At 47.3% G+C, this 22419-nt stretch overlaps 1 protein-coding gene across 8 annotated transcripts in view; it reads right to left on the reverse strand.

Annotated features, from left to right (window-relative positions):
• Positions 1 to 12906: 12906 nt before the first annotated feature.
• Arid1b (AT-rich interaction domain 1B) overlaps positions 12907 to 22419 on the reverse strand; it is a 389392-nt gene continuing 379879 nt past the window's right edge. For all 8 annotated transcript variants that reach the window (XM_045159613.1, XM_045159608.1, XM_045159611.1 and 5 more), the window contains 3 exons: positions 20841 to 21624; positions 18151 to 18281; positions 12907 to 16039 (listed from right to left, as the gene is read on the reverse strand). In XM_045159613.1, the coding sequence (XP_045015548.1) occupies positions 14318 to 16039; positions 18151 to 18281; positions 20841 to 21624 (2637 nt within the window). In that variant the 3' untranslated portion in view covers positions 12907 to 14317. The remainder of the gene's footprint in view (positions 16040 to 18150; positions 18282 to 20840; positions 21625 to 22419) is intronic.

Genomic DNA, 22419 nt, shown 5'->3' on the forward strand with positions numbered 1-22419 from the left:
CTAAGACGCAAACTGGCAAAGAGCTCATGGGGCCTCTCTGTGTAATTTCCTGAAAGTCTTTAATTGTTTTATTTGTTTTAATATTCTTTTATTTTTATTTATTTACTTGAGAGAGAGAAAGGAGAGAAAAAAAGTTAGAGAAAGAATAGGCATGCCAAGGCTTCCAGCTACTGCCAACAACTCTAGATGCATGTGCCACCTTATGCATCTGGCTTATGTAGGTACTGGGCAATTAAACATGGGTCCTTAGGCTTCACGGGCAAGTGCCTTAGCCACTAAGCCATCTCTCCAGCCCTATAATTAGTTTAAAATAAAGGGTTTTAAGAAAATGATATCACACAAATTTTTTTTTCATAATAAAAATCTCCCCATGTCCTAGACCACCATATTAGGTACTTTCCTTGTTGCTGTGACAACAGACCAGAGCGAGGTAACTTGAAGGAGAAGGATTTGTTTTGTCTTATAGTGTGAGAGGGTGAGCCCATCGTGGTGGGGAAGTCATGATGGCGGAGCATGGAACAGCTGGTCACACTAGGTCTACAACTGGCAAACAGGAATGAAAGCTGGGGCCCAGCCCATGGAATAGTGCCACGCCCATTTGAGGCGGGTCTCCCCATCATAGTTAATCTAATCCAGAAACTCCCTCACAGACATGCCCAGGGATTTGTTTCCATGGCAATTCTGAATTGCATCAAGTTGACAAGATGAATAGTTACAGTCACAAAAGGAAAATAATATGACAAGAGCATCATTTCCATCTCAGCCTGTGGAGACAAGGTGGCCTCATGTCCAGGAGCTGGCCGGGGGGAGCATGGCACCCAGTGAAGGGACATACACCACTCACACGGACAGAGGCTCCATGCTGACAGCCACCTTCAGACTGGATTGTCAAGGACAGGGTAGGGCTGAAGAGATTGCTCAGTGGTTAAGGTGCTTGTCTACACAGCCAAAGGACCCAGGTTTGATTCCCCAGGAACCATGTTAGCCAGATGCACAAGGTGGTACATGTATCTGGAGTTCATTTGCAGTGGCTGGAGGCCCTGGTGCACCCATTCTGTCTCTTTCTCTCTCTCTGCCTATTTCTCTCTCAAATAAATAAATAAAAATAAAATATATATTAAAAAAATAAGGGCCAATTGTGGTGGTACACGCTGGTAGGAAATTGCAGAAGAGGCAGAGGCAGGAGGATCAGAAGTTCAAGGCCAGCCTCGGCTACACATTTTAATGGGCTGGAGAGATAGCTTGGCGGTTAAGCGCTTGCCTATGAAGCCTAAGGACCCCAGCTTGAGGCTCGATTCCCAGTACCCACTTAAGCTGGATGCATAAGATGGCACATGTGTGTGCAGTCCATCTGCAGTGGCTGGAGGCCCTGATGCGCCCATTCTCTCTCTCTCTCTACCTCTCTCAAATAAATAAATTAAAAATAAAAAAAAAAAAACAAAAACAAAATTTGGGCTGGGGGATGGCTTAATGGTTAAGGTGTTTGCCTGCAAAGCCAAAGGACCAAGGTTCAATACCCCAGTACCCACATTGGCTGGATGCACAAAGGGGGCGCAGATGTCTGGAGTTCATCTGCAGTGGCCAGAGGCCCTGGCATGCCCATTCTCTCCCTCTCTACCTCTTTCTCTGTCAAATAAATAAATAAAATATTAAAAATAAAACAAAATTTAAAAAAAAAAACAAATAAAAATAAGGGCCGTGTGATTATTACCAAGGGGATGGTTCTAGAAGGGACCAGTGGAGAGAGCCATGCCAGCCAGGCACGAGGTTTGTACTGCAGCGGTCCACATGTTGCCAGTATCCCTACCCCAGCCCCCAGCATCTGTGCCCTTTGCCTTACCCCTCATCCTCCCAAACCCCTAAGCTCCCATCTACCCCATTTTTACTCCTCACCCCTCACCACGGCTCACCACCTCTATGAATTTGTACTTCTGGAGAAAACAAAAACAAAAACAAAAAATACCAAGGGTATGGCAAAGTGCAGGCCCAGAATCACTGACTTAAGAAATACATCCTATCTGGGCTGATGTCACACACCTTTAGTCCCAGCACTTGGGAGGCAGAAGTAGGAGGATCACCATGAGTTCGAGGCCACCCTGAGACTCCATAGTGAATTCCAGGTCAGCCTGGACTAGAGTGGGACCCTGCCTCAAAAAAACCAAAAGGAAAAAAAAAAAATGTTCGTCCAGCCACAGCACGCCGACCCAGTGGAGGCCTTTGCTGCTGGGCTCTGTGGTTTCCACGGTGACTCCCACACTCTTCCAGCGAACTAGCATGGAAATATCAAGATTGAGAAGTTTCCCTGTGGTCCTTTGTGTATAACTGAAATACCCAATTTCCCACTAAGTCCATCTCAAATCCTATAGATTAGGGAGAAAAAAAAAACTGGGCATATAAAGACTTAGACATTTAAAATAAAAGGCTAGGGTGAAGAATCTTGGCAAATATTTCCCTATGAAATTGATTTCTTCAAGAAACAAACAAACAACAACAATGACAACAATAAAAACCAAACATACAGTCTCAAAGAAGCAATATTGTTTTAGAAGTAAAACATCAATAACTTACGGTGGTTTAGGTATAAATTGGCCTCCATAACCTCATGTGCTTGTGATTAAGTCTCGTTCTGAATCCCCAGCTGGAGGAGCCCTTGGGGGGTGGAGCCTTGCTGGAGGAGGTGCGCCACACTGGGTGGTCAGAACTCACCCTCCCTTTCCTTCCTGCTGATGGGAAGCTGTGATACCCAGGTGTGTGCCCCTGCCATGCTTTCCCTGGCATGACGAAACGTCTCTTAAAACTGTAAGCTAGAAATACACCCTTCCCTTCCGTCAACTGCTTCTGCCTGGGTGTTTTGTCCCAGCGACAGAGAAGGTAACTGCTCCATTACTCCTCCCCCTCCCCTTGTTTATAGCTTCACAGAAAGTTAAGCTAGTCATGCAGCACTGAGGAGGCAGAAGGAAAAAATAAGTATGGATAACAAGAAGATCAGAAGGTGTAGAAGCAGGGTTTTTTTTTTTTTTTTTTTTAAATTTTTATTAACATTTTCCATGATTATAAAATATATCCCATGGTAATTCCCTCCCTCCCCACCCCCACACTTTCCCATTTGAAATTCCATTCTCAATCATATTACCTCCCCATTACAATCATTGTAAATACATATATACAATATCAACCTATTAAGTATCCTCCTCCCTTCCTTTCTCCACCCTTTATGTCTCCTTTTCAACTTACTGGCCTCTGCTACTAAGTATTTTCATTCTCACACAGAAGCCCAGTCATCTGTAGCTAGGATCCCCATATGAGGGAGAACATGTGGCGCTTGGCTTTCTGGGCCTGGGTTACCTGACTTAGTATAATACTTTCCAGGTCCATCCATTTTTCTGCAAATTTCATAACTTCATTTTTCTTTACCGCTGAGTAGAACTCCATTGTATAAATGTACCACATCTTCATTATCCACTCATCTGTTGAGGGACATCTAGGCTGGTTCCATTTCCCAGCTATTATAAATTGAGCAGCAATAAACATGGTTGAGCATGTACTTCTAAGGAAATGAGATGAATCCTTTGGATATATGCCTAGGAGTGCTATAGCTGGGTCATATGGTAGATCAATCTCTAGCTGCTTTAGGAACCTCCACACTGTTTTCCACAATGGCTGGACCAGATTGCATTCCCACCAGCAGTGCAGAAGGGTTCCTTTTTTTCCACATCCCCGCCAACATTTATGATCATTTGTTTTCATGATGGTGGCCAATCTGACAGGAGTGAGATGGAATCTCAATGTAGTTTTAATCTGCATTTCCCTGATGACTAGTGACGTAGAACATTTTTTTAGGTGCTTATATGCCATTCGTATTTCTTCCTTTGAGAACTCTCTATTTAGCTCCTTAGCCCATTTTTTGATTGGCCTGTTTGATTCCTTATTAGTTAACTTTTTGAGTTCTTTGTATATCCTAGATATTAATCCTTTATCAGATATATAGCTGGCGAAGATTTTTTCCCATTCTGTAGGTTGCCTCTTTGCTTTTTTCACTGTGTCCTTTGCGGTGCAAAATCTTTGTAATTTCATTAGGTCCCAGTGGTTAATCTGTGGTTTTATTGCCTGAGCAATTGGGGTTGTATTTAGAAAGTCTTTGCCAAGACCAATATGTTGGAGGGTTTCCCCTACTTTTTCCTCTAGCAGTTTCAAAGTTTCCGGTCTGATGTTAAGAAGCAGGGTTTTAATGCTCACCTTCAGACACAAGGATTCCAGAAGGAAAAAAAAAAATGCAGCTAAGAAGTAATGATTAAGAAATAAGAGAAGAAAATAATCAAATATAGAAATTTCCTTTTTTAAAAAATATTTTATTTTTATTTGTTTGACAGAAAAAGAGGGAGGGTGGGAGGGAGAGAGAGAGAGAAAGAATGGGTGCACCAGGGCCTTCAAGCACTCTAAATGATCTCTAGACATGTGTGCCCCCTTGTGCATCTGGCTAACATGGGTCCTTTGGCTTTGCAGGCAAATATCTTAACTGCTAAGCCATCCCTAGAAATTTTCTTGAAAAAAATAACCCCAAAAAACTATATATTTCTTTATTTGAGAGACAGAGAGAAGGGGGGCGCGGAGTATAGGTGCACCAGCACCTCTTGCCACTGCAGATAAACTTCAGACACATGTGCCATTTTTGTGTGTCTGGCTTTAATGGAAAACAGAACCTGGGTCAGTAGGCTTTGCAAGCAAGTACCTTTAACTGCTGAGTCATCTCTCGGGCCCCCAAATATAGAAAGCACATAAGCCGCAGTCTATGACCTCAGAGACACAAAAGTAAAAAGCAGCAGTGAAAGAAAGAAAGAAAGGGAAAAAAACCACACCGCAACTCTTTCTGCACCAAGAAAACCTGTGTGCCCACCCCAGGTCCACAGGAAAAGAAGCCACATCACGAGTCCTTTGTAAACAATTGTGTCATGGCTGAAGGATTAAGAAAGTAGGAAACTTGAATGTGTTAATCAAAATTACACAGAACTGGGATGGAGAGATGGCTTAGTGGTTAAGGTACTTGCCTGCAGAGCCAAAGGACCTAGGTTCAATGCCCCAGGACTCACGTGAGCCAGATGCACAAGGGGGCGCATGTGTCAGGAGTTTGCAGTGGCTGGAGGCCCTGGTGCGCCCATTTTCTCTCTCTCTCTACTTCTGTCTCAAACAAATAAATGAAAATAAAGTATTTTTAAAACTTACACTGAGCTACATATGACTATCGCAATGAACAAGGAGAGGAGAGAACAAGGTGAAAGGAAGTAGAAGGAGTTAGCGCACACATTCACTGTTCCGCAGCCAGCAGAGCGGAGAGGTGGGAGCTGGTTTTCTGGACAGGCTGCTGGCGCCGAGGTCGAGGGGGAGAAGGGCAGACCTCGTGCCCTGGCAGTGTCAGCCAAGGAGCTGCAGGAGGCAGGGGATGCCTTAGAAGGGACGTGTGCACCCAGCGCAGGCCAGACAGGCATGGACAGGGCTGGTGAGCCTTGTGTTTTAGGTGTTGAGAGGGCGTCGTGCCACTCCCCATCCGTGGGTTGACCTGCTGTGAATGCCCCGGCCAGGAGGCAGGGCGTCCCCTAGAGTCGCAGAGATAACGGCCAGCTGTGGATGTGTCCGAGGCACCCCAACCTGAAGGTCCATCTCGTTGACTAAGAAGTCCACTTCCACCTCCCAGCACGGGCGCCCCGTGCGTGGTTCCTCTCCGGCTAGCAGGGCCCGGGGGCCTTTCCGGATCTTCAGTGTGAGCTTAGCAAAGGCAGCTCAGGACTTAGGCCAGTGAGCGGTTCCGTCCCCAGCAGCACGCACGCTCTGAGAGCTTGCAGGGCTGAGCAAAGGCCGCGGCGGGAGGTGAAGGCCAGTGACTTGACTTCAAGATTTCTGGAGAGCAATGCGGACTAAGTTCCACGCGTGGGAAGAGGTGAGCTATGCACCCGGGCTCTGGACCACCGGGGAGCCGGGCGTGTGGACACAGGCCTCAGTGTCTTTTCAGAGGGACAGCTCAAGGGTGGGCCTGCAGAGCATCGGAGGCGAGAAAGACTGCAGATCCTTTCCCATCATGGGGACACTCTGTGCAAGGCCTCCTGGTGCTGAGCCTCGGGGACACCAGTCAGTCAGCAGTCCCCCACCCTGGGTCGTGCTGACTGTCCATCCTGAGGTCCTACCCACTCTCCTGCCTCCGCCTCCCTGTCCCGACCCCCCCCTTTAGTCCTTTTGCTCTTGATCATTCCTCCGCACACAGCTGGCTCTGGGGCGACCACACGGTCACTCCACGCATCTGACACACACGTGCGCACACACACACACACGTGCACACACAGATATAAGGTCTTATGATCAGGGAAGTGTCACTGGGGCTTAAGTCCAGGTGTCTGTCTCTTCTGGAATTTCTTAGGGAGAAGCAGGTCCCTGGAGAGAACCATTCCTAGGCCCATTTCCTCCCTGGCCTCAGTTCTCTCGTCTCACCTCCTTCAGACCCATTAGCCACTTACTTAACTCCCCAGCCACGTGCTGAGTCACGACGGGCAGCGGGGCCCTGTGGGGTTTTCGCTAGCTCCTGTGTGATGAGCGTCCGGCCTGGGAGGGATGCCCTACTCCGGGACTCCAGGCGGGCGCTCTCCTCCAGGAAGTCTTCCCAACTGCTCCTCCAATCTGGGCTGGGAACTTTGCCTCCATCCCCTCATGGCACCTTGAGCAAGTCTGTGATGCGGCCCAGTGGAATGGTGACTACCTGCTGATGCATACGTGACACGCGGCAGTGCTCAGTCTGTTTCCCCCACAAGTTTATGAACTGCCTCTTAGGTGCTAGACTGTGGGCTCAGGCTGGTGGTGAAGGGCGCTGGGCATCTTGGACTTAAGGCCCCTCAGCGGGATCATGGGAGGACAGAAAGCCTCCCAGAAGCCCCAACTATATCCTGCTCCCTGGGACATTCGGAAGGTTCTGCCCACAGGAGTTCTCTTGCTCGGTGGTGGGGAGAAGCTCTGTCTGTAGGCGAGTGAATGTGGCAAGCTCATCTGTTGCCCAGAGTCCGGGTGGCAGCCTCTCTCAGGGAAGGATGGAAACCGATTTGGAGGAATCCCCCAAACAGCGCCTTCCCAAAGCCTGGGATCTGGCTGCTTTTGAGATACTCAAAAACAACAGACTCCTCACCTCTGGCTCTGTAAGGGAAATCAGGCAAGAACTTGAAGAAACTGTCCCCCACAAACATAATTTCAACCCCCCACTGGAGCATTCTGCTACAAAAACAGCTGACAAGCGCTGACACATTTTCCCATTTAGCTATGGTCCTTAAAGACAGATTCCGGGTGGGTGGGAAGAGATGCCAGTTTATATCAAGATTTGATTGCTCAGTATTCTGAGCCCCCAAATGAATACATCAAATCTAATTTTTGAAAACAGGGCTCACCAACATAAACTTCCACTAATTAACCAAACCTGAATGTCTTTTTTTTTTTCCCCCAGATTTATTCCAACCTCCTGTTACCACCACAGCAGCCATCAAGTGTTAAATGTGAGGAGAGGGGATTGCATGTAAAAAAGTTGGCTGAGAGAGGCCTTCACTGTAGGCTCCCTTTTGGAATTGAAACTCATCTTGATAAATCACAGTGGCTCTTTGCCACCAGGAGCCCGCTCCCTTCAGATCACACGGCCAAGAGAAGCACTGCCCATATGTTCATGCCATTTGGTGCAAAACACAGAACCAACAACACAAGCGTTGCTCTAGTGGGTGTTTTTTTTTTTTTAAATCATGCTAAATGTATTTATCCTAAACATGAAAAATATATCATGCCATGCCCCCACCATGGAGACATCCTCTTGCCAACGACTGACATTCTTAAAGTCATGAGTCAAACGTAAGCAATAGGTGTCACCTTCCCCCACCCCACTCTCTGTCGCTTGTCATTCCTCAGGTGTCCTCTAAGTCACAGTGAGGAAATGAACAACTTAACAGGAAGAAACACACCTGGATAACAGAGCTCTGCGCGTCGCCTATCAGGGAGGCCAGATGTTGTCAGGCAGGATGCACCGTGAACCTGTCAGCGGAGCTTCTGGAATCTCAGTGACCCGGAGCTCATGGCCATGTCAGCACCCCAAGGCAGCTAGGGTTTGGTTTATGCAGATTCTAACTTTTCATAAAGTATTACCTGCAGGGTATCACACACCCAAAGTTCGTGTGTGTGTGTGTGTGTGTTTACACGCACACATGTGTGCATGTGTTTGCCTGTGTGGGAGGCCAGAGGATAACTTCAGGTGTCATCCTCTAGAATTCTGTTTTACCTTTAGGACAGGGTCATTCATTGGCCTGAGCTCACCAATTAGGCTACACTGGCTGGCCAGAGAGCCCCCCCACCCCTCGGGACCCCCTGTGTCCATCATCCCAGTGCTGGGATTTGAGGTACATGCCACCATCGCTGGCATTTAAAAGTGGGTTCTGGAGATCATGGTCCTACTGCTTCCAAGGCAGGCACTTCGCTCACTGAACTATGGCCCTCCCCCTCAGGGTCCTATTTCTGTTCTGCTTTGTTGAGGCAGTCTCCCTTTAGCCCAGGCTGACCCGAAACTCACTCTGCAGTCCTAGGCTGGCCTCAAGTTCATGACAATCCTCCTTCCTCTGCTTCTCAAGTTCTGGGATTAAAGCATGCACCACCATACCAGGCTCCAAGGTGCTTTTCTAAGAAATTCACATTTCAATGAGGATTGCAATGTGACTGTTCCTTAGTCCTTGGTAGAGTGCCTGTGTGTGTAAGGAGCTCAATCTCCACTGCGCGGGTTAGGGTATGCCAGCAAGCCAGTTCACAGAAGACACCTGCACCAGCTTGACTAATAAGGGGACGAGGGTGTTCTTTTCCCTATGCGAAGCACAGCCTTGAAGTTCCTGGGGACAATATGAAAGCCAGGGAAAGGAGCCCCTGGGGAACTCAGAGCACTGGGCACGGCCCGGACTTCTGACGTGCATTCAAGGGGTGCCGTTTTAATAAGGCGCAGCTGTAGAGTGAGAACATGGGGCTGGGGTGTCATTCAAGAAGCAGTGTTGGCCCCAGCATGCCACTGCCTTTGTGCCGCAGGGACGAGAGCCTCTGCCTTTGAGGAGCGGGCACTGCACACCAGCTTCTCTTCAAACGCTCCTGGTCTCCTCTGAACGTTGTGCACTCAAGACAATCTGGGGCACACACACTTTCCAGGCCTCAGTAAGGAGGTGCGTGGGGTATCAGCTTGTTTTTGGGAGAGGGGTAGGATCATGCTAGATAATCAAGATTTAGATGAGACTTCAGAATTCTCTAGTTAAGAGTCCAAACCAGCCAGATGTGCAGCGATCACTTACCGGGAAGCTCTGTCAGAACTGGTGTCCTCACCTGAAGGAGCGGGTCTTGACAGGGCATCTTCCAGGGATGGGGTCCATCTTTGGTGTCTGGAGTCTGGGAAAAGGTAGTTGGTAGAATACACAACGCTCAGGCCAGCTGGATACCACACTTAGGCAGAGTGACGCTTAACCATCACTTTGTCCCACTTTGTGGAAGTGACGAGCGTCTTGACCCCTTGGACACTCTGGCTCTGCCTGGTTCCATGGGAAGATGGAGGGGCTGTCTCACTAAGGACTCTGCTCTCTGGATTCCATGGAGACTGGCTTCCTATAGGTCTGGAGAAAAGGCAGGAAGCGGCGTGGGTGGGGGAGGGCTGTTTTCCATCACCTCTGGATATTTGCCAATGTAAAGTGTCATTCGATAGAGAAATCGTGTTTGTCACCATCGACAGGAATGCAGGCAAGCAGTAGGCTATGCTGTTATGGCTTGACTAGAAAACCTACCTACAAAAAGTCACAAGGACCGGTTGTAAAAACAGCAAGGTGGTCTCTTGGGCCTTGCTTTAGAACTATTCAAAACATGAATTAGGGCACTAGCCAGAGGAGCCGTGTGCATGCTTGCAAGCATGCATATTTAGGAGCAATGCATGCTTGGCAATTGTCACAGTAGGTATGACCTTTAGATGCAGCTGTTGGAATCCTCGCTCACTCTGTGAGGTGTGTGTTAAGTCCATATTAAGGGTTAGAGGATAGAAGGTCAAAGGATTTATGTCCTTTGTGCAAGGCTACAAACAGGGTTCAGTGCTACCTGTCAGAGGTTAAGGAGGTTGTAAGAACACGGGTGTTTAGGAGAAAAGTCAAGAGGGACCCTGGGCTGCCAGGTATTTCCCAGAGCTCTGTACCATGTTTATAGGGTTAAAATAATTTTCCAAAAAGGTTGCAGGTTCACGAGGCAGGAAAATGAAGAGGAACAGGCCAATTCTGGACTAGAGACTGCCCTGAACTTCCCTCTTTCTTGTGAAAAGCCGGGCTAGAACCTCCCGAGACTGGAAGATACTCTCATACTTTTCCCATCAGATAATCCCTGCCACCCCAACTGCCCCTCAGCTTTCATGTTTCACATGCCAAAGCAAGCTCACTTGGAACTCTGGGCTTCAGTGGTTTGTGTGACTTGAGTCCTCACAAGCCAGAACCAGACCGGTGTTCAGGACAACACTGGCCTGGAACCGGCCTTTGTGCAGCTGTGCTTGGTTCCTCAGTCTCAGACGTTGTCATGGGATCGGGGCCATTAAGAGCTAGGGGACTGTTGTTTTCTCCCCACTTCAGAGCACCCAGGTACCCCCACGGGAGCCCAGGCAGAAGAGGTGCTCTCCAGGAATATTCCTGGAGTGGGGCCGGGGGCTGTCTGCAGTGGGTCTACTTGACACATTGGGTTTAAGTCAGTGTCACACTTTATTTCCAAGTTCCCTGACTACCTGCTACACTGGAAGGACAAGCTGACCTTTGCAATCATGGATGAGCAGGACATCATGTAACCATGACCCCTGAACACCCAGGCACAGCTCGGCATGTACATACGCAACATGTCTGCAGAGTTAACGAGTAACATGTCGCAGCAGACTGTATCCTGCCTGCTGGAAATACTGGAGTTTTAAAAAGCTTGCTTGACCATGAAGTTCAAGTTTACTTCCAAGTTTCTCAGTGCACAGGAACATGGGGTGTTGGTTCTGGGCACCAGGCTGGGCTCTACAGATGCAGAAATGACCACAGCTGGACAAGGGGTTTTTGGCTCATTTATAACTTCCTTTTGGGCAGGACATGGGGTCTGGTAAGAAATCAGTTTTGCAAGTCTTGCAATGGATGGATTTCAGGGTGAGGGTAGTCTGCCTTTTGTAAGAGGCAGTCAGGAACAACACTGTGTAGGACTGCCCAGCCCACCCTACGGTCTTCACTTTTAGAACGTGAAAACAGCTTACCTAGTCTTCGCCCAGCGACAGTCACCAGGGAAAGCTGACTACTTCTCCTTCTCCAACACCTGAAGAGCTATTCTCAGCTAATGCCACCCAATAACTTCTTATGTGACATTAAAAAAATGCACTCAAATACCAACAAGATTCAACTTTATAGCACCATTCCAAAATACTAAACTTTCTTTGCACCTTTATTTTTTATCTTTTTTTTTTTTTTTTGGTACACATTTGAATGAGCATCCTGTAAATTTCTGAAAAGCCCCGGGGGGGGGGGGGGTTAAAACAACCAATTGTTAAGGACAAAGCAATGACTCAAGTTTATAGGCAAGATGACCTCAAGCAGGGTATAAATTCTTTGTGGGCTCCTGGAAGTGGTTGTGAGTGGCAGTGGAGAGGGGACGCTAAGCTTTCCTGGAGCAGCTGCCTGTCAGGGTGTGTGCCAACAGGTGCCCCTCACATGGCCACCATGGAAAGCATGGCACCACCAGTCTTTCATAGTGACTCTATGCTTCTGATGATAGAGAACTGGGATGTCAGCTTCCGTCAGAGTTTGCATATGCCTTACTCACGCTGTGAGAGCAACGAGAAGAGCATCGGACTCTCACAAGTCTCCGCATGCTAAGCCCGGAGCACTAAAATCTGTTCTTAGCAAGCCGATGCACAGGAAGTAGAATTGTAACTGGCGTTCTAATTCAACATAAATTTGGCTGCGTTGTTACGTAAGGCTGCTTGCTGAAGTGATGTGTGAGTCGACAGATGAGGAGACTGCTTGCAGGAAAAGTGATTTTTATTTTTCTCCTTCTGGTGACAACCGAGAGTCACAGCTCACCCTGCTTCTAACCGAGTGTTTCTGTCTAACTCTTCCAGACGTTAGTGTAAGGTGAGCCGAGATGACTGGTGTGGTGAGGGACTGGGACTGTTGAGTACACTGTGGCTGAAGAGGGGGAGAGGTAGAGTAAGAAGGGGGTCCCCAACAACATAATTATGCAGCAGTTTCAAAGAACTTGATTGTTACACAACAGTCAATGACCCGGGAAAGAAACTTCCGATCAGAACTGATGAGAATTAGAAAGCTACTGTGCACCAGGCAGGAAGGACTGTGAGAGTTATGTGCCCTGAAATGGAAATCGTCACTTTGCACTATGTACGCCACATACAGTAACATTCTTTTTAACATTGCACAATATAAACAGCATACACGGTGGAGTAAACTAAATGCAGAATAACTTTGAGGCACACAGAAGAAACATGGGGTCAGTTGAACTTTGATTAAAATCGAGATGGAGTTAGTAAAAAGGCAGACATTACATTTCAGGTCAGTTAGCTGGAGGTCTCACTCAAGTGGGTCGGCAGCCACCGCCCACCTATCTGGGGATTCACCACACCTCCATGTCACCAGAGTTAATTGCTTCAAAGAAGGACTAATGAGCTACATAATTTGAGAAAATCAAAGTGTTGCTCCCCACTCTAAAGTAGGTAACCCTAAAAGGTCTCTTCTGACCTTCCGGCTTTACAACGAAGAGGACACTGTTGTGTTTCCCCCGTTTCCTGTAAATAACTGGGTTACTATGAGACCACTTTAAAGAGACTAGAACAGTATTCAAGAACACCCATCACAGTGCTTAACAAGATTTAATGTACATTTATTCTTAACATGTGGAACATATAAAGATTTTATACTGAATAAATGATATTCATTAAGCCAGAGGAAAAGGAGGAATTTACATCAAGGTTTTTTTCTTTTTCTTTTTTTTAAACTACATTATCTTGAAATACAAATGTGGATTCTCGTCACTGAAAAATCTTTGAAGTTGTGTTTCTTCCTTTTAGTTGTAGTTTTTTTTTTTTCCTGTTTTTGTCTGTACTGATAACCATGTTCTAAATCAATCCATATGCGACCATTTCCACACCTTGATTCATGAAGCAAATCGTGACCAGCCGCTCTCCCGAAATAGAGCATGACTTTATACATACAGAAACTTGTACATTACCCTCTGTTTTTTTGTTTTTTTTTTGTTTGTTTTTGTTTTTTGTATTTTTTGTTTCTTTTTTTTGGAGATATGGTCCTAATGAAAAAATATATAAAATAAAAATAAAAAATTATTTAAATCTACCATCACTTTGTAGTTACCACATCATGAAAAAGAAACTAAAAACTTTGTACTAAAAAAAAAAAAAGAAAAGAAAAAAATGAGGGTATGTTTAATGTACAACTTCTATATACATCACAGCCCACAGGCAGTAAAAAAAATATTTAAAAAATGATTAAAGGAATTGTGAAGAGCTGTCATGTGGAGGCCAAACGACAGATAGCAGACACAGCGGTGCGGTGAGGAAGCAGTTTCCACTGACTGCTGTCAGGTCTGTATTTTCTCTCCTAACTGAAAACATTGTTTTTGCTCCTAGCCTAATGTAACCATTTTTCCTGTGAAGAAACCAGTATCACTCATAGTTCTGACTACTGACTGACACACCTCCTCAAGCCCCTATGCCTTTATTTCTAGAAGTTTCTATTGCACAGAGCTGTGGGTGATGGGATGCAGTTTCTTTTCTTTTCTTTTTTTCATTCTCTGAAGAATAAACCTCCTAAGAAATTGGTAATTTTTCACCTTTTTGCCTCTGTGTGGTGAAATTTTCCCATCTTAGCATTATTTATTTATTTATTCATTTTTGCCAAAACTCTTTTCTCTTTAGAGTCAATTTGCTTCCCCCAAAACTGCAACACAACATGGAAAACAACAAGAGAAAATCTGTGAAAAATAAAAAGTGACCCTTGAATGCACTAGACAGCAACTTTGGTTAAAAAAAGAAAACAAAACCCAAAGGATGTACTTATACACACGGACAGCAAATATTAATTTTATAACTGTTCAAATTAATGATTTCTTTAATTCCCAATTGGTAAATAGTGAATGGGGCAGAGGAGCAAAGATTTTCGTTTCCTTCTTCCTACGCTGGATAAACAAGAACAGAAACAGCCAGTTCTATGTGACCCTCTATCTTCACTCACACATGCTTGCCTTCCCACTTATGTCATAACTGCCCAATCTGAAAGAGTACATCACAGATGACAGATGCAACCAGAGAGTTCAGGACAGCTGATATAGAGATATCCAGCAACCGACCCTCGTGCAAAAGGAATTCTGAGCGGTTTTCGTCCACTCTGGCCATGGCCAGCAAAGCCTTGGCCGCCCTGCACATCATGTCTATGCTAGGGGGTTCCAGAGGCGGGGGTTGCATGTGCATGAGGTTATGCTGGCTCTGCTGGTACTGCGCCATCGTGACCCCATCCTCCAGGAAGCTTATTAAGTTTCCGATGCTTCCCTTCTGCACAGCGATGGCCCTTGCTGCCAGAGCGTCCCCCTGGGCAAGGTTCGATAAAAGCGCCATGGACATTTCTCGACAAACTGGGTTTTTGCGATCCCCAACGTACCTAACTAATGTAGCATAGAATTTCTCCTGACGACTAAACGGAGGTGTGGCCAAGATCAGGTCCACATTGTTGTCCTGGATGCTCAGTTTACAGAGGGTCTCCAGCACGAGTCTCTGAGGCGACAGGACCGAGTTGGGCCCCACAGTGGGAAAGGGGTCCTGTGCCTCTGCAGACGGGCACACCATCCAGTGCAGCAAGCCATCCAGGATCGGCAAGCAGATGCTCTCCGTGTACGCAGACAAGTCTAGCTGCCCGGAGATGTTGGCCAACGTGACCAGCGTGTTATCCCGCAGGACCTCGAGGCAGTCCCACCACCACTCGTCCTTGCTGCAGGCCACCCCCTTGTCCTCGTCCTCCTCCTTCTCATAGGTCTGCGGCGCTCGTTTTCTCTCTGGATGCTCATGGTGAAGCAGGATGAGCTTCCCCAGGATCAGCACCAAGCCTGGGTGTTTGGACATCTCGGCGTCGTTGCCAGGCACGAAGGACAAGCTCCGCACGATATTGGACACACAGATGCAGCGCTTGGCCAGTGAGTCCTGCCAGTGCGCAATGGTGCACAGGGGCGTCTCATCTCGGCTCCTGGGCTCATCTTCCAGCAGCCTGATGTTCCGGTGGCTTTTGGCCTGCTGGATTCCAAAGGGAAACTTGCTGCTGTCGGTCTGGGGCCCTGGGTTGGCGTCTTCAGGCAGGGCCCCTGGCCGGGCGGACAGAACATCATCAATGGTGGCGATGATGCTTTTCTCTGGCTGCTCTTCGGAATCGCCTTTGCCTTCTGGCTCTTTCTTTCTACCCGTGGAGCTTAAAGGGGGCGGTGGGCGTCTGCGAGGGGGGATTTCCATCTTGCTCTCGAAGTGAGTCTGGATATGCTCAGTGGTGTCGCCGCCTCCGAGCTGCCAGTGCAGGAGCCCGCTGTTGAACTCCTGCACCCGGCCCAGCTTGTCAGACCGGTCTACCACAAACAGGTTGTTCTTTTTGACAATCTTTATGGGCAGCTTGTCAAACTTACTGGCCTGTTTGGGCTTCTCCGTGGGGTCCGTGGTGGCATCTGGAGCAGTGAGGGCAGCACTGCTCTTTGCCTCGGGTTCTGTCTTGTCGTCATCTTCCTCTTCATCGTCCTCGTCCTCATCTTCATCAAGACAGTCAGCGTCTTCTTCCTCTCTCCCAGAATCGTCTCCCAAGGACTGGCTGTCATCCTTCTTTCCAGCACGGTGATCAAGTGCTTTCTGGCTGGGGCCACCCACTTCGTATTCCATAAGAATCCCGAAAATGTCAATCAGGCATTTCCTAAAGTACTCCACTAACAGTTCGAGGAATCCAGACAGCTAGAGGAGAAGGAGAAGGAGAATGAACAGGCACAATGTTAGGATGTCAGCTCTACGTAAAGACTTTCACACTCTTAATTCTCATTTTGTGGAGCTGCGGATGGCCCCCTCTCCATCCACACAAACCAAACTAATTCCCTGAGCATCACAAATTAACTGAACACTGAGGGCACGTGTCTCTGGTCGGCTGGTAACTGGCACTGAGAGAGCCAGCGACAATTCCCATGTTCCCATGCTCTCAGCCCTGGCCCTGGGGTTTGGGGTGGGGCTCTGCATTCTTCCTTGTTGGTTGGATTTAGGGTCAAACGCTCAGCACCGGAGGCACAAGAGCACGGATTTTATAGATTTGTGCACCCAAAGTGACTGTTCTCTCCTTTCTTATCTGGGAGTTGCCTGCTGGGATTTTCAGTCATTACTCCTGAGGTTTTACGGTTATTTCTGTCTCAGGTGCCACAGGTCATCTAGTTTATGTTCTTTAGATATCTTTTGGAAAAGATAATTTCAGCAATGCAGTAACTCATAAACAATGAAATTAGAAACAAATCAATGTAGTCCCTGATAAATGAGTTAGACTGTTTCACAGCATGCACTTTGACGTTTTAGCCATCCACGTGCTAACTGAAGAGAGAAGCACTGGGAGCGGCCACTGCCTGTTTCCCTGGAGCCAGCGTCTGCACCTGGAGGTGGCCACGCGCACCTGCCAGCCCCCAGGCCCCTCGGACCTCACCATGGCAGACACTGCAGGTGCCAGCCCCGCTTCCCTACCCGCTGTCTGCTTTTGGGAAGCAGGGAGCCCAAGCACCAATTTGCGTGAAGTGCCTTCTTCATGGTCCCGAGGGAAGTTCTCGGAGTAAGGGCGCCCATGAAAGCAGGGGAGGGCGGAAGACTGGTCTGACTTCAACAGCTGAAAGCAGTTGGGCAGCTCAGCCTTTTCCAGGCAGCAGAGTTTATAGGAAGAGTAACCTTTGCTGGATTTTATTTCTAAATATTCCTTTAAAAGTCCACAGCCCAGTTGATTCTTGGGCATTTTTCTGTTTTCCTTGACTCTTTCAGCTATTATGCTGGAAGCTATTTGAAGCCCAACCCTGAGTCTCTAGCTAAGAGCAGCAGGATTTCCAACGACTGCTTCAACAGAGCCAGGAGGTGGACAGCAGCAGGTGTGGCTGGCCGGGGGCGGGGGTGGGGGAAGTCCCCGACTATTTCATCTGGATGATGGGGACATGGAGTTCATTAACCTTATACTCCTATATATGTTCTCCATTTCCTATTTAAGGGAAAATGCATTTGGGCAGGAGTGATGATGCGTGCCTATAATCCTAGCACTTGGAGCTGGAGACAGGAAGATCAGGAGCACAAGGCCATCCCTGGCCATATAGTGAGTTTGGAGCTACATGAGACCCTGTTGCAAACAAAACAAAAACACAGACAGGGGGCTGGAGAGATGGCTTAGTGGTTAATGCGCTTTGCTCAAAGCCAAAGGACCCAGGTTCAACTCCTCAGGACCCATGTAAGCCAGCTAAACAAAGTGGTACATGTGTCTGGAATTAGTTTACAGCAGCTAGAGACTGGCACACCCATTCTCTCTCTATGCTTCTCTCTCTTTCTCTCAAATAAATAAAATAAAATAAAAATATTTAGAAAAAAGAAAGAAAAGGAAGGAGGAAAGGGTGGAAGAGGGCAGGAAGGAAGGGAGGGAGGGCGTGGAGGAATAGTGCCTGAGAAAGTAGGGGTGATGTCCTAGTCTGAATGCTCTACTTCCCACATTGACTGCGATAATAACTTCATGTTACAGTTGACTTACTGCCCACTGGTCTGCCAACATTCACTTTAAAGAACAGTCTAACTTTTCTCTCTTTCACACTCACACTCATGTGCATGCGTGTACAGTCATCATTTCTCCTCTGAGAAGCATGCACTGAAGATGGGAATGAATATTACTCCAGATAAATGCTCATGACAACTATACATTGACTAATGTTGGTTTGTAATAACTACAATGATGAGAAATGATAGCTAGTCACTGCCAATTAACTTAAGCACCAGCACGAGCATTCTGTGACTTAATTTTCTAGCATTCTAGTTGGTCGTTAGCTGGACTGAGGCTGGCTCACCTGGGAGAGGTTGAAAGTAGCAACAGTGCTGTCGTCATATAGGAGAATGTTGATGGTATCCAGAGCCCAAGTACTTTCAGCCAACAGACCTGACTTAAGGGACATCATCACACGCCATGCCTCAGGAGTAACTAAAAATCAGAAAGAACAGAGAATCATGAATATTAACATGCATGAAAGAACAGAAAGTAACATCAGACTAAGGAAACAGAAGTACGGGGAGAATGCTGGCTTTAAATAAATGCTCACAGATAGCAAGCATGCTGGTCTGATTGTAAGTGGCAGCGATTAGCTAGTCTGGGAACCCTTGCTCTCTATGAGCTTTATGCTTTGCTGCTGAAACATGAGTCCAAAGTGCTTCTCGACATGGGTGGGCAGGGCTGGCACACTTGGCGCTTTTCATCTAGGGTGTATATATTTTGCCACCCAACAGACTGTCAGGATGCATCAGTTTTTTTTTAAAAGACATTTTAATTTTAATTTACTTATTAGAGACAGAGAGAGGGAGACAGAGATAGACAGTGAGTGAGAATGGGTGTGCCAGGGCCACTAGCCACTGCAAACGAACTCCAGACATATGTGCCGCCATGTGCATCTGGCTTATGTGGGTCCTGGAAAATCAAACCTGGGTCCTTAGGCTTCATAGGCAAACACCTTAACCGCTAATCCATCTCTCCAGCCCTGCACCAGGTTTTAACAATTGAGCTAACCCCAAAGTGGCTGTCTTCTTGTCTGCTCCACTCACAAGAGACTCAAGGTGGTGCCTTCAAAAAGTTGGAAAGCATGCAGAATATGAAGGGGAAAATGCAATTCTAAGTGAGCAAACTTTCAGGCAGAAGATCTGAATCCCCCCATGCAATAGCAACACGCCTCCCAATCCGGCACTTTTTCTTATGACCAGTATGTTCATAGTTAGTTTTTAAGAGCAGGGGAGATAGAAGGGTTAGACTTTTTTTTTCCCCCTTTCCATATTCCTGTTGCTGAAGAAAACAAAATGAAGAAGTTGTAAGGCTTATATTTGGCTGGGCTGGAAAATGTGCTCAATACATGCATGCCTGACTGTCAGTGGGAGCTGCTGGGTTAGTCTGTAGGTGCGTCGAAGGAGCCCAAGATGGCAGAGGAGAGCTGCTCCTCTCAGTCGGCCTCAGACACATGGGGCGCAGGGTGTCCATGTGTCTTGAGTGTCCGCAGCTCTAATATGCCATGGGGGGTCAAAAGTCCTCATTTTAATTCTCCCCTTCTCACTGTCTAATAGGCACATATTACTTTTATAACAAAAAGGATCAAAGTTATTTTTTAGAATAAAGAACACAAATATTCCTAGGTTGAAGATAAGCATGGATAGATATAACCTGAACAAAGAAATTTCTTAAACTTAAATGTTTTAAAAACATAAATAGATGCATAAAATATAAATACCCATCACACTTACATGAATTTCTCTCTGTAAAATGGGGCCCATTCTCTCTACCCCAACACATAAACAGCTTATTGCTGTAGAGATGGATTAGCAGTTAAGGCGCTTGCCTGCAAAGCCAAAGGACCCAGGTTCAATTCTCCAGGACCCATGTAAGCCAGATGCACAAGTTGGTGCATGCATCTGGAGCTCACTGCAGTGACTGGAGCTGGTGTGCCCATTCTCTCTCTGCCTCTTTCTCTCTCTCCCAAATAAATAAAACATTTCAAAGCTGGGCATGGTAGTGCAGCCTTTAATCCCAGCACTCAGGAGGCAGAGGTAGGAAGATCACTGTGAGTTCAAGGCCACCCTGAGTCTGAGTCTACATAGCAAATTTCAGGTTAGCATGGGCTAGAGAGTGAGACTCTATCTCAAAAAAAAAAAAAAAAAACAAAAAAACCCCCCAAAAACCCTTATTTTCCCAATGATTGAAAACACCTTTAATATCACTCATTTATTACCTTCAGTCTTCTCATTACTGCAAATGACTTTAAATCAAGTGACTTAGATTCCTGAAAAACTTTTGTATAATCAAAATCCCTGTCTGTGTTAAAAGGACTTCAAAATTAATGCAAAAAAAGCTGTGTTTACTCCCAGACACTCCAGCTCTCTGATTACTATTTGTACCGTCTCTCAGAGGGCAAACAGGCAGCGTTCAGCTGCAGGAGCTCCTTGGCCTATCTCTGCCAGCGCTGTGTGGACGACATCAATTCCATGTATCATAGCACAGCATGTCTCATATGTCACATCTAACTATCTACATATCCCAGCCAGCCTCCACTCCCTCCCATGGAAATTCACCAGTTGTTGCTACCAAATGAGAGTGTGTGCCTTCAGGTTTTTCTCAGGGTCACCTTTCCTCAGTCCCATAGTCTCTTAAGCATACATTACAGCAATTACGTGGCTTGGTTAAGGTGAAATCTTTAAGCCCAACACACAGCATGCAATTATTGAGGAGCTCTCACTTGGAGCTTTCGCTTCTCACACAAGTAACATTTGTACCTAAAAGTATCATTTTGATTTGAGCTTTTCTCAACTTCTCAATTGCAATGGGTAGTTTCTAATAGCTGACCCTATATGCAAACATCCTAATAGTACCTGTCTTCAGAACTAAAATCCAACTGAGAGGAACAAGAACTGCAGCTAAAATCAAATTTCTGTCTAGACTGCCACTGGGGTAGGTTCTAGATTACAGCTGGAAGTTGCTTCTGGAACAAACCTTTGGGATTCTTACCGATATCTTTGGAGGTAATCTTCCGCCTCTGTTTCAGGACTGGCTGGGAGGCTTCCACAGAGCCTGGAGGGAAGGTAACCTCCCTTCTGATTGGAGGTGGCTGCGGGGGTGGCCCGGTGACCTGGGAGGAGGGGACCGTGGGCATGACCTTCTGCATCTTCATGGCGGGTAGAAAGGGAGACTTGCTTGGAGACATGCGGCTCTCCAGGGAGCGCTGGAAGGAGGCGGGGCTGGGAGCCCTGGAGATGTGGTTCGGCAGAGACGGTGGCGTCTGGTAGGATGACTGAGGAGGGCGCGTGATGGGCTGCATGGAGGCTGACGACGACAGGTAAGGCTGGCGCTGGCTGACGTGAGAAGGCCACTGGCTCTCGTGGTTGACCCTCTGATCAGGCACCATCATCTCATCTGTGCGGTTCATGCCCGGGTAAGGGGGTGCCTGTGTGGGGCCGCCTGGGCCTTGCCTGTTTTGGTAGGGGTAAGGCATATCGTTGCGAGCTGCCCACATATTCTGCTGAGGCCCTTCGCTGGAGGATGACTGCATTGGGCCCCCCATCATCTGAGGCGGGATTCCATGGGGCTGCATCTGGCCTGGGCCCTGCACCCTCTCTCTGTTGTAGGGGTAGGGGTACTGTCCCTGCATGGGCCTCCGGTCGGGGCCGGAGTACGAGCTTCCATACTGGTTGTACAGCTCGGGCTGCTGGCTGCCGTACTGCATGCTGTACATGTCTCCCTCGTGGCGCTTGGCTGGAGGCCCGTACACGCCATCCATATGGCGTTTGTAATTCTGAAATCCACATAATGACAAGTCACACTGATGTGCTCACACAGGTACACACACACGCAAATGATGCAAAACAGTTATGACTGGGTGGAGTGCTCCTTCCAAATGAGCACTGGGCACTCCTATGTAACGATAAACACCGCAACTCAGGGATTGAGCTCGGTGTTATACAAGCCACGTCACACACTCTCAAGAGGGCTTCCCAGGTTGGCTTTCATGTGTTTGGAACATTCTGTGGAGAGAGCAACGACCCTTCTCCTTTGGCTGCAGTATGTGGGTACCAAGCAAGGGTGACCACCACATAGACACACCCAGGCAGGAGATACAGCTGCAGTATTTCCCAGGGGCCAGAAGGACGGAGGACGCAAGGGCCAGCCTGGGGCATCCTGGGCTCATCCTGCGATATAACTCCTGTCTCCTGGAGAATCTGGGGACCAGGGCCCATCAGGTGGGAATCTTCTGATGGAAGGCAATAAGATGTGGAGATCTGATATAGTATATTATCTTTTACTCCACTTCAAAATTGTTGAAGGTAAGTTGGTTTAGTAACACAATTCACTCTGTGTTCCAAAGGAATTAAGTGTTTAAAAACTACACTGTGATTAAAAAATTCTAAGGCTCAATGGTACAGCACTTGCCTAGAATGTATGAGTCCTGGGTTCAGGCCCTAGTACCACTTTTTTTTTGAGGCAGGGTCTCACTCTAGCTCAGGCTGACCTGGAATTCACTATGTAGTCTTAGGGCGGCCTCGAACTCTTGGCGACCCTCCTCCCTCTGCCTCCCGAGTGCTGGGGTTAG

Source organism: Jaculus jaculus, chromosome 9, assembly GCF_020740685.1.
Source record: "Jaculus jaculus isolate mJacJac1 chromosome 9, mJacJac1.mat.Y.cur, whole genome shotgun sequence".
Lineage (NCBI taxonomy): Eukaryota > Metazoa > Chordata > Mammalia > Rodentia > Dipodidae > Jaculus > Jaculus jaculus.